Source organism: Dipodomys spectabilis, unplaced genomic scaffold (genome assembly GCF_019054845.1).
Source record: "Dipodomys spectabilis isolate Male_0828 unplaced genomic scaffold, ASM1905484v1 ptg000075l, whole genome shotgun sequence".
NCBI lineage: Eukaryota > Metazoa > Chordata > Mammalia > Rodentia > Heteromyidae > Dipodomys > Dipodomys spectabilis.
In genome coordinates, this window is record NW_024870752.1 from 10,667,190 (window position 1) to 10,679,480 (window position 12,291).

General features: G+C 45.1%; 1 protein-coding gene across 1 annotated transcript in view; it reads right to left on the reverse strand.

Annotated features, from left to right (window-relative positions):
• Positions 1-12,291, reverse strand: part of Abcc4 (ATP binding cassette subfamily C member 4) — a 216,677-nt gene that overhangs the window by 130,373 nt on the left and 74,013 nt on the right. The window contains exons 6-9 of the mRNA XM_042682640.1: positions 11,904-12,067; positions 10,597-10,722; positions 7,489-7,738; positions 2,900-3,001 (exon numbers count right to left, since the gene is read on the reverse strand). Of these exons, the coding sequence (XP_042538574.1) occupies positions 2,900-3,001; positions 7,489-7,738; positions 10,597-10,722; positions 11,904-12,067 (642 nt within the window). The remainder of the gene's footprint in view (positions 1-2,899; positions 3,002-7,488; positions 7,739-10,596; positions 10,723-11,903; positions 12,068-12,291) is intronic.

The window sequence follows — 12,291 nt, forward strand, 5'->3', positions numbered from 1 at the left end:
CTTTTTACATAGTGTATACTGCGTTTCAATCACCCAATGATATGTCTTGGGGGTCTGTAGCAGTTGGACAGCTTTGGTAGATAAGGAAGGCTATTATTTCCTTGTACTGGATTTCCTATGAAAGCAGCTACCAACATCCACAGCATTTCAGTAGCACATACGGTCGTTTCTTGGTTCATTCAAACTTCCTGACTCAAACTTCTAAATAGAATATTCAGCACCAGCAGTGTGTCTTACTATGATCCCTCGTTTCTATCTCTGTACCCTCCACAAGGTGGCAGCAGAGGCTTGTGGCACGCTGGACCCTGACTACTAAAACAATGTGAAATCTTTACAAATCTTTATTTGATAGAGAATAAATCTCAGCAATGCTCTATAAGCAAGAAGATGCTTTCTGTTATAAATGTAAATATAAATAAAATTGCTCATAAAAATAATGGCCCACAGTACAACTCGAGCACTAACTTCACAATGCAAATCATGTCCCAGTTCTTTACATGAGGTACACCTTACCTATCCTCCTGGCCAACAACAGTAGACACAGAACACTGTTACTATGAAGCCCATAGAGGTATGTGCTACAGTATCAGTCCAACATTCGTTTACTATTCAAACTACAAAACTAACCATCTATCCACCCTAAGATGAAGAGAGTGAAGACTATGAAGACTATGACTTTACATAGTATAGGCTGAGCAGCCCTTATCTAAAACCCTCAAATATGAACTTCTCCCAAACCTGAAATTTCTGGACATCCCATTCAACAGCTAAGGTTGCTGTGTAAAATCATCTTCACACTATGTGCATATGAAAAACATGTAGCTGAAGTTCATGTTTTGGGGTACCACTCCCCATTGGGGTCCCCTATCCAAAATTCTTCATTATGTTCCAAAATCCAAAAACTATCAGAAATTTGGAATGTTCTTGGTCTCAACCATGAAGGTACACACAAGGATAAAGGCACACTCAACCTGTATGAAATTTTGAGAAAATCCTGGGTAATATTTAATGGGTTTAGGGGAAAAAATTGTTTTGTAGTGTCTCGGATCAACTTCTTCCTTAAGAGGCCAAATCAAATTCATACCTTCTAAACAGAACTTCCCAATATTACAAAACAACTGAGAGGATTAAAATATGCACTGATAAGCCGGTGCAGGTGGTTCATGACTATGTAATCCTAGCTACTCAAGAGGCTGAGATCTGAGGATAGCAGTTCAAAGTCATCCCCAGCAAGAAAGTACGTGAGATTCTTATTTCCAAATTAACCATCAGTGGCTCAAAGTGATAGAGCACCAGCCTTGAGCAAAAACACTTAAGGACAGCACCCAGGCCATGAGTTCGAGCCCCACAACTGACAAGAAAATAATGAATTGGGAAACAAGGGGGAGGATTTGCATCATAAGCCTAAACAATGTTTTCTTTCCCCATTCAATAATAGTCAGTAAAAGTAAGATGGTACAAATAAGAATTGGTTTAAATTGAGTGGAGAACCTCAGTAGTAGTAATCACCAAGCATAAAAACTTTCGTTCAAATCCAGATGTCAACACTATTAGAATAAATCTAAAGCCAGGCTTTATACCTGTAATCTTAGCTAGTTAGGAGACTGAGACTTGACAATTGTGGCTCAAAGCCAGTCTAGGTATAAAAGCCTATAAGCCTCTTTTATCTCCAATGTGCGAAGAGCTAGAAGTAGCAGCTGGGCGTTGGTGGCTCATACCTATAATCCTAGCTACTCAGGAAGCTGAGATCTGAGGATAACAGTTCAAAGCCAGCCCAGGCAGGAAAGTCCATGAGACTCTTATCTCCAATTAACCAACCAAAAAAAAAACCAGGAAGTTGCACTGTGGCTCAATTGGTAGACCTTTTGCCTTGAGCTGAAGAGCTCAGAGACAGTGCCCAGGCCCAGAGTTCAAGCCCCAGTCCTAGAACAAAAACATAGATCAATAAACATAAGAAACAATAGAAGAAAACTGACAGTGAGGTCAAACGGATGATGTTTGAGAACCTGCAGGGGTTCCACAGCTAGACTCTTCATCCATATGCTCCACAGGATGGATCTCAAAGGCTTGACTCTGGACCAAATACCTGAGAATTCAGCAAACTTATGAGTCCCAAGCCCTTGCCCTGTGCTTCTCAAAAGGTAAGATCATGTCAGGTGGTCCTGGGTTTGAGTTCTAAGGTCAAGGGGAGGAGTCAGACATGGGGCTGGCTTTCAGAGGGAAGCTGAGGTAAGATGAATGAACACTTTTGGGATTTTCTCTTCTGCCACAGGAGGGAAAAATGATCAAGGGTGTATCAAAAGAAACACAGCCTCTTGAACTCTAGAAAAGGATCCTTCACCACAGAGCCTGGCACCCTGGAAAGCAGAAGCCTCTAAAGTAAGAGAGGCTTGTATAAAATAGTTTAAACCCCTGCAGGAAGATCAGGCCCCAGGCCTTGCTTCACTGTAACCACAAGGGGGCAGCATTTGATGGCTCCAGGAGCTTGAGGGGGGGCCATCTCAGTGGGGGGTATCTGTCTGTGTAAATACCAGTAGTGGTGCTTGAACTCGGGGCCTTGATGCTGTCCCTTGGCTTTTTTGCTCAACTGTCACTCTAACACAGAGATAAGTAACAGTCTCATGGACTTTTCTACCTAGGCTGGTTTCAAACAATGATCCTCACCTCCCAGCTTCTTGCGTAGCTAGGATCGCAGAAGTGAGCCCAACAGCACCTGGCTTATCCTTAACTTTCTACTGACTGCAAGCCTTACTCACAACTTGGAGAACATTTATATGGCGTGTTTTCATCACATGAGCCAGTCACCTTTTAGTCAATGTGTAACATTTCAAAACTCTGTTCCATCAGTGTCACCCAGTATCTCTTGGGAGTGACAACCTTATAATGGAGAATCTGTTACCTTGTCCCAGAAGGCAGTGAAATCCTGCACATGCACGAGGGCTTTACAGTCTGGCGGTGGCAGGGTTTTGCGCTGTGAGATCTCATCAAGTAATAGAAAGTTCTGGGGCAGGGGGAGAAAAACAGAAATTATATAAACTGCAGAAACAAAAGCACAAACAAAACTCAGTAATACATCTCTATGTCTAACAGATTTACTGATCATTTAAATAATGGTATAAAATACCAACTCCCATCCAAACATGCTCTCTATTAACTGGAAGTGAGGGGAGAGAAATTGAGTGAGAGACTGAGAGAGAGGAAGAGGGAGGGGTGGGGGAAGAGATAGATATCCTAGCCTTAGGAGAACTGCTGAGCACAGGCAGAAATGAGCATTTTTAATGATTTGGTTTGTGTTTCTAACAATAAGCTTGGGGGCTAGGAGTGATTTGTAAATATATACAGGATGGTGCCAGAGGCCAGAAGCAGAGTAGAGGGTCGTTCCTCACTCTTCAGCAATGGAGTCAGGCCAGAAGTTCAGGCTCGAGACATAAGACACTTGGCAGAGAAAGAAGGAAGGATGGACTCTTGTCAGTCTGTCTGGATACCTAGGCAGTTAGACTTACTCTGCCTTTCCCTCTCTCACACATGTCAAATTGACATATCCTAATTTGTCACTACCACTTACATGATCAAATCTAAGTAACACACCCTTATCTGGTTAAGTTTCTAGCTCCTAAAAGAAACATATTTTAGATACCTCTTTTGCAATCACTTGCCTTTTTCCATAGTAAATCTCCTCCTCTTTGACAACAAGAATGACTTCATCTTCTACTATCTATTTTCTGCCCTAGTTAGTAGCCAGGCAACATGATTTAATTGAATAAAACCAATTCTTTCTGATCATTACAATCTAACATAATGATGATAATAGGAAAAGACCTTCCTGTTCCTCAAACACCAGACCATTTGTAAAGCAATAGTGACACAGAAAGTAGACGATCAAGAATATTTCCACGTGTCTCCCCCTGTTTTTGAATGGTCCAGAATGAGGACCACTCCGGGCAGCCTCCCCGGTCAATGTATGGTCAGTGACTCAAGCTAGGGCCTATGGAAATGAGCTTCTTCCCCCCCACCCACGGCCTCAAAGGCTGCCCTCTAGGTGAAGGACATGCGCAGTGGAGAAAGGAGAAGTACGGGTTCCTAATTCTACAGAGCATCACACTAACCTAGAACTTGAAATGGGGTGCACTGAGTCCTCCCCTCTGTGCTGTGAAATGTGTCCCCTCTAAAATTCAGATGTTGACATTCAACAGCCAATAAAGTATTAAGAGGCGAGTCTTTGGAGAGTGGATATAACTTAATAATAAAGCATTTATCCAGCATGTGTGAGGCCCTATGTTTGCTCTCTAACATGCGCTCTCTCATACACACACACACACACACGCACACACGCACACACGCACACACACATACACGCGCACACACACACACACGCACACACGCACACACACATACACGCGCGCACACACACACACACACACACACACACACACACACACACGTGTGGGTCTTTTAAGAGGTGATTAGACCACAAGAGCTCCCCTATTGTAAGTGGGATTAAAGCTCTTTTATAAAAGGTTTTCGTGAGGACTGCTCTTCCACCTTCCGCCATGAGAACACGGTATTCCTCCTTTCCCTTCCAGAGGGTAGAGCAGCAAGCAACCCTCAGCAGACCACCAAACCTGCCAGCACCTTGACCCTGAATTTGCCATCCTCCAGAACCGGGGGTGGGGGGGGTGGGGGGGGTGGGGGGGGGGAGAATCTACTCTTTAGAAATTACCCAGTCTGTTGTGTTCCACTGTGGAAGTACAAACAGACCACACATCCCTTCCCCCACTGCACTCCCGCCCCCAAAAAGATGAACCCCCATACCTTCTTAGGTGTTTTTAACTTTAAAACAGGTTGCAATTGTAATTAAGATGATGTCATATTGGAGTACAGTGGGTCCTAATCTAACACGACTGGCTTCTTCGTAAAAAGAGATGAGACAGGGAGAGACACAGGTAGGAAGATGGAGACAAAGACTGCAATGTTGAGCTGCAGGCCAAGGGGCAACTGTGACAGCGGCTAGAGGCTGGACAGAGCAGGGAGGATCCTTCCCTGAGGCTCATTCTCTCAAAGGAATGAGGCCCTGCTAACAACTGGATTTCACATTCCACGTTCCAGAACTGAGAATGAGTTTCTATTGCTTAATGCCCTCCAGTGTGCGCCTGCTTTCTGCAGGCCCAACACACCCACAGAGAACCTTCCAAGAAGTTGTGCAGGAGTGACAAGTAACCTACCCGTGCACAGGATCTTTAGCAGGCATTCTAGAGCCCACAGGCTAATCTAATATAATACAGGGGGTGACTGAAGTACGTGAATATGTGTGAGAAAGGGCCAGCAATCTTTGAACAAGTTACTCTAGAAATGGTCGTTTCTTCCAGTCCTTAGAATTCTTACCCAGCATTTACCTGATGGTGATAGTCTACAGTGTCAGTCACTTCAATGAAGGAGTGAACTATTTGGTCTCCTATGTACAGAAGCTTCCAGTCATGGCCAGCCTGCTCCATGACCCTAGGCCTGAGGTGATGTCGAGCATGCTGGTAGGGAGGGTGTGGCAGAGAAGGCTGGTCACCTCTTAGAAGCCAGAAAGCAGTTAAGAGTGGTGCAGGGGCCCAGGAAAGGCCCCAGTGACCCACTTCCTCCAACCAGGTCCCCGCCCAGAAAGTATCCACCATCTCCCAGAAATGCTAACAAAGCAGAAGTCCATCAGTGGGTCAAGTCACTGATTAGGCCACAGCCCTCATCATTCAATTCCCTCTCAATATCTGGACTCACTAGCTTGGGACTAAGCTTTCAACACTCAAGGCTTTTAGGAGACACCTTTTATCTAAACCACAGTATTCTATTTTTTAAAAGTCTAGTAAAAACTGAAAATGAGGTAGGCACCAGTGGTTCATGTCTATAATCCTAGCTACTCAGAAGCAGAGCTGATGAAGGAGGTTCACAGCCAGTCTGGGCAGACAAATCTGAGAGATTTTAATCTCCAATTAACTAGTAAAGAACTGGAAGTAGAGGAGGTGTGACTCAAGTGGTACAGTGCCATCCTTGAGCAAAGGAACTTAATGGACAGTGCTCTGGCCCTGAGTTCAAGGCCCAAGTATCAGCACACACACACACCACACACACACACACACACACACACACACACACACACAAACACACTGCCTGAAATGAACACTTTCTTCTCTGTGTAGAAAACTCTATCCTATTCATCTCTCTCAAAGTCCTCAGAAGCCTCAGACATAGTTCACTCCTGTCCCACTCAAGATAAAACATTAAGATGAGGCTGACCACTGCTACCAGCATAAGTCATGTCCAGCCAGGAGCCACCGTGAGCCCCAGTCACATGCCAAATGATCAGGGAGCGAACCTGAACCTTTGAAACTGTGAGCCAAGAAGGAAACAAAGTTGATTTTTCCAAAGCCTAGATGCTCCAGTTTATGCCGAGGCCCTCTCACAGAGCCAATTAATCTTTATTTCAGACACAGTTAGGTACACAAACATTTGAGTACCTGTCACAGGCCAGGCCTATATGGTAGCTATATGAATCATCTGTTCCTAATGATGTAGGGAAGGCAAGTAAAGGAATGGTGGATACTCACAGACTGGACTAGGAAGAGGACTATTACAGATAAGTTCTTGAGGATCAGAAAAGTCAAAGAAGATGGAAGAAAACAAAGTGAGGAACCTAAAGACAAAAGCCATCATGTAACTAGCAAAACATCTGTGAAGAGAGAAACAAAATGGCAGTCTTTGTCCTAAGTGGAATTATACTCCTGAGCCTGGAGACATAACAGGAATTCCAGCTTGATCCTTCACCTGGTCATATGACCTAGCAAGGCCTACTGAGTTCTTAAGCACAGAGAAAATGGCTTAAAGTAGATCTATTACCTGCAACAGGGAGGCCAGGGGCCTAGGATAGCTCTTACTATTTCTCAAAACATGGACACTAAGGGTGTGACATCTAAAGCATTCCATAAGGCACTCGAAGAGACTGCAACAAGTTCCTTAATACCTAACAGAGGGAGGAATGCTTGCTGTTGTTAAGGGGTGTCAACTTTATTTTCTGACTCCCCCATTTTTCAACTGAGATAGGCAGTGAAGTTCAGGACATTGTTCCTACTGCTCAAGGAGCAGGGACCATCAACAAATTCTTTCTTTCCACCCCAAAGACAAGTCTCATTCCACTGGGGATTCCACTCACTTCCTGGTCACTGCCTTAGAAGTGCAATTTGTCTGTTTTTTGGGTTTTTTTCCCTCACTCCCTGTAGTCATTCATACATCAAAGGCTGTTTATATTGTACTTATAAATGATCAACAATTCTTGGCTACTGTTAGCATATTCTACACAAAACAGGAACACACATACAACATTTTGGACTGCACATTTTGGTATTCAGCAGGTTACAGCTTCCCAAATGGGAACACATGAAGCTATGTAAAGGAAGGCATCATTTTACTTAAGGGCTACCTACAACTTTAAAACTTTATTTGCCACCAAACCTCGATTCTTTGAATGCTGACGATTGCCTCTGACGCTCTCTCAATGGCTGAGGGGAAGAACAGGGTGACTGTCAATCGCACAGCCCCATACAATGTCATTGCCACAAACACCCGGCTGGCTGTGATGGCATTGCCCAGCAGGACGTAGGTGGTGAAGGTCATGAACAGGATGATTTTGTTTGCAACGAAAAACGATGCCAAATTCATCCCTCTGAGGTAGGAACTTCTCAAAACCTTAGAAATTTCCTTCCTGGAAAAGAGAGTAGAATACAGGTTCCCATAGAAGAGTGAACATCAAAGTCATGTAGGTCCTATGCTAGGCCCCAGGTTAGGTAAGAGACAGCCACTAAGATAAACCGAAGTAATGGGTTCTGGGGCCTGTTTCATAAAACACTTAATAGCCACAATTGACTCATCTAATCCAAGATGCTTAAGGCATACTACAACCTTCTGGCCACTCTGACTATGACTGAACAGCACAGAAACAGGGTCATTCAATAGGCATCACCAATAAAGTCTTGGGCCAGACCCCTCCCTGATCACAAAGGATAAATGAGGCACAGCCCACCCCCTCCAGGAGCTTAGGACTCACAAGAGGGGAGGAAAAGGAAGAGGAGAGAGAAGAAGGAAAGGGAAGAAGAGAAGGAGAGAGAAGGAGGGAGGAGGGAGAGGGTCAGGACGGGAAGAGAAGAGAAACCTGAAATTTTGAGACCCCAAAATCACAGACAGGAGTAGCTGGCACAAAGCCTCAGGAGGTATGAGGAAGAGGTGGTTGATGGGAAATAGTGGTGTTCAAGGGCTTCGTGTCGGTGGAAGCCAAAAGAGAAGGAAGAAAGAAACATGTTTGAATAGACACACCTGCAGAGGTTACAAAAATGACAGGTGACCAGGAAAGACTGAAGTATAAAAACCAGCCAACTGGCTGGGCCCCAGTGGCTCAGGCCTATAATCCTGGCTACTCAGGAGGCTGAGATCTGAGGATGATGGTTTGAAGCCAGCCTGGGCAGGAAAGCCTGTGAGACCCTCATCTCCAACTAACTAGCAAAAAGTTAGAAGTGAAGTGGAACTATGGCACAAGTAATAGAGAGCCAGCTGGAGGGGGTGGAAAAAGGCACCTAAAGCACAGTGTCCAGGCACTGAATTCAAGCACAAAGAAAAGAAAAAGAAAACAGAATCAAATATTGCAAGGCAAAACAAATTGTATCTCCATAATTGCTAGTAATAAACACACCCAATCTCTCAACTCTTCCCACTTGTCTATATTAACATAAATTCTTACACTTTTACATCTTTTTTCTTTAATTTTTTTGTTGGGAACTCTGGGGCCGGAACTCTGGATCTGGGCGCTGCCCCTCAGCTCTTCAGCTCAAGGCCAGTGCTCTACCAACTTGAGCCACAGTGCCACTTCTGGCTTTTTCTGCTTATGTGGTGCTGAAGAATTGAACTCAGGGCCTCATACATGCAAGGCAAGGGCTCTACCACCTTCCCAGCCCAACTTTTTACATCTTGAAACCATTGCTGACGGTGGATTTGGGGTATTTATAAACATGTGGGACTTCATTTTTGCATCATTCTGTATCATTTTTGTATAATACTTGTGGCTTTAAAAATGGAAGCCCATGGAGCTGGGAAGATGGCTCAGTGGTAGAGCGCTTGCCTTGCATGCATGAGGCCCTGGGTTCGATTCCTCAGCACCACATAAGAAAAAAGAAAAAAGCCGGAAGTGGTGCTGTGGCTCAAGTGGTAGAGCACTAGCCTTGAGCTGAAGAGCTGAGGGACAGCGCCCAAGCCCAGAGTTCAGGCCCCATAAAAAAAAAAGAAAAAAAAAAGGAAGCCCAGTGCCAGGCGACTCACACCTTAATCTAGCTAACTGAGGAGGGTGAGAGCTGAGGATCATAATTCAAAGCCAGCCCAATCAGGGAAGTCCATGAGACTCTCATTTCCAATAAACTACTTAGAAAAGGCTGCAAGTGGCACTGTGGCTTAAGTGATAGAGCATTAGCCTTGAGCAGAAGCAGCTGAGGGACAGTGCCCATGCCCTGAGTTCAAGCCCCAGGACCAGAAAAAATTATTATTTTTTTTAAATGGAAGCCCAAGTTAAAAAGCGTCCCTCTGCCACTGTATGTAACCACACTGCAACAAGCAGGGGTGGGAAGGGTCATATTTAAGTTGATCCTCATGGGAAGACATAATCAGGCAGTGTGTGTGTGTGTGTGTGTGTGTGTGTGTGTGTGTGTGTGTGTGTGTGTGTGTGTGTGTGTGTGTGTGTGTGTGTGTGTGTGTGTGTGTGTGTGTGTGTACACTGGGGCTTGAACTTGGGGCCTTGCGCTCGTCCTTAAATTTTTTTGAACAAGGCCAACACTCTACCACTTGAGCTACACCTCTACTTCTTTTTTGTTCTTTTTTTTTGGGGGGGGGGGGGGAGCGGTTGTTGGTCGTAGGGTTTGGGTGCTCCCTCAGCTCTTCAGCTCAAGGCAAGAGCTCTTCCACTTCAGCCACAGTACCACTTCTGGTTTTCTAGTGATTTATTGGAGATAAAGAGTCTCACCAACTTTCCTGCTTAGGCTAGCTTTGAACCACGATCCTCAGATCTCAACCTCCTGAGTAGCTAGGTTTACAGGCGTGAACCACCAGCACCCAGCTTTCTTGGTATTTTTTGTTTTGTTTTTATTTTGGCTAGTCCTGGGGCTTGAACTCAGCCTGGGCTCTGTCCCCAAGCTTTTTGCTCAAGGTTAGTGCTCTACCACTTGAACCACAGCACCACTTCCAGCTTTTTTTTTTTATTGGAGATAGAGTGTCACAGACTTTCCTGCCCGGGCTGGCTTCAAACCACAATCCTCAGATCTCAGCCTCCTGAGTACCTAGGATTACAGGCATGAGCCATCGGTGCCTGGCTACACTTCTGGCTTTTTGCTGGTAAACTGGAGGTAGGAGGTAAGAGTGTCTCAAATCTGTCTGTCCAGGATGGTTCTGAACTGTGATCCTCAGATCTCAACCTCCTGAGTAGCTAAAATTATAGGCCCCAGGCCCCTGGCCAGACTTAACAACTCCTATTCAATAAAAACAGGACAGAACAAAGCATAAAATATGACCAACACAAAAACCTACCTTCTCAAATGGGTAATGAGATCAGCAAATGACTTCTCCCAAGCATACATTTTTATTATCCTTATGCCAGTTATAACTTCATTCATGGTCCTGATCCTCGTGTCTGTGAAAGCAGCAGTTTTGCTCCTGAGGGGATAACGTGATAGATGAGCCACAGCAGCCTTGCTTTCCTTAGGGCCGCAGGCACAGCAAGAGACCTACTGTCTAATGAGTCCCTAAAGCTCCAGAGCCACGGCAACACCCAGATGCCCAGATGGCCTTCCTCACACCACCAGTGGAAAATGAATACTTGCAGTCAGGAAGTCAACACAACAGCCCAACTCCATAAACACTTGGGAGCACTTGCCAAGTCTGGCAGAGGAAAGGATGGTAATGAGTCAGACACAATCTGTCCATCCTCTTCGGCAGCTGGGGGGGGGGGGAGCGGGAGGAGGCAGCAGGGCACCTAAGTATGACTGTGAAGCAGCTGGCACAGCCACAGCCAGGGTAGAACAGGGACGCCATGTTACAGGACAGAACAGAAAGGGTTGTAGCAGCAGCATCCCGGAGCACTGGATAAGGAATTTGTTGTTGTCGTGGTTTTGGGGCTTGAACTCAGGGCCTGGGTGCTGTCCCTATGCTTTTCTTTGTTCAAGGCTACAGCTCTATCCACTTGAACCACAGTTCTACTTAAAGCTTTTTGATGGCTAATTGGAGAGAAGAATCTTATGGACTTTCCTGCCGGGGCTGGCTTTGAACTGTGATCCTCAGATCTCCGCCTCTTGAGTCGCTAGGATTACAGGAATGAGCCACCAGTGCCTGATGGACTGACCCCTGCCCTTGGGGAACTTAGAATTTACTGGAAACACTGAATTAAAAGGAACACACAAGTGTATACATGCATGAAACAGTCCCATCGCAAGCTCAGGAAAAGCCAATGCAGTTAGAATTAAGCCTCTAAAATATCTGATTTTATTAATATTTAACATATGTGTCAATAACTCTACCAAGGTAACTTCTGCTTACAGACACTCTGCTGACTAAGACCACAGGTGCCTGAAAATGAAGCTGACAGCAGCCAGCAAATCCTTCACCTTTCACCTCTAAGACTGGCTTTCAGCTCACGACTAGAGCTCCAATGGCTAAGCCTGAAAAGCCTGTAGTATATGCAAAGAAGAGATAATAAAAGGCATTTCAAGAAGAGATAATAAAAGGCATTTCTTGTCTCTCTGAACCAAAGCATCAGGCAGAGAGTTGGCTTAAGCAAATATATTGGCCATGGGTTTTTTTGTTGGATTTTTTTTTTGTCACGCCAGCCTTTCTCTTACCTCAGAGATGAAAACAACTTCCCAATGCAGCTTTGCAAAGGCAAAAGAACAATCAGAACCGCCATCCCAGCGAGACACGATATTCCTATCTCCATCCACAGCAGGGCGGTCACCGCGATGGCCTGCAGCGGGCCAGCCCAGAGGAAGTGTAAGAAGATTGTCACCTTCAAAGAAAAGGACCACGCATTCTTGTGAGTATGTAGAAATAAAACTAGGAGGAGCAAAGAGAACGGCTTCAACAGAACAGAGGAGAAGTCAACAGAAAGGGTCAGAGTGGTTTTGATCTGCTAAAGCAGAAATGCAAGAGTCTATACCACAGCCCTGGCACAGCAAAAGGGCGGCTTTGACTCTGCATGCCAGGACCCACAGCCAGTGCTGGCATAGACCT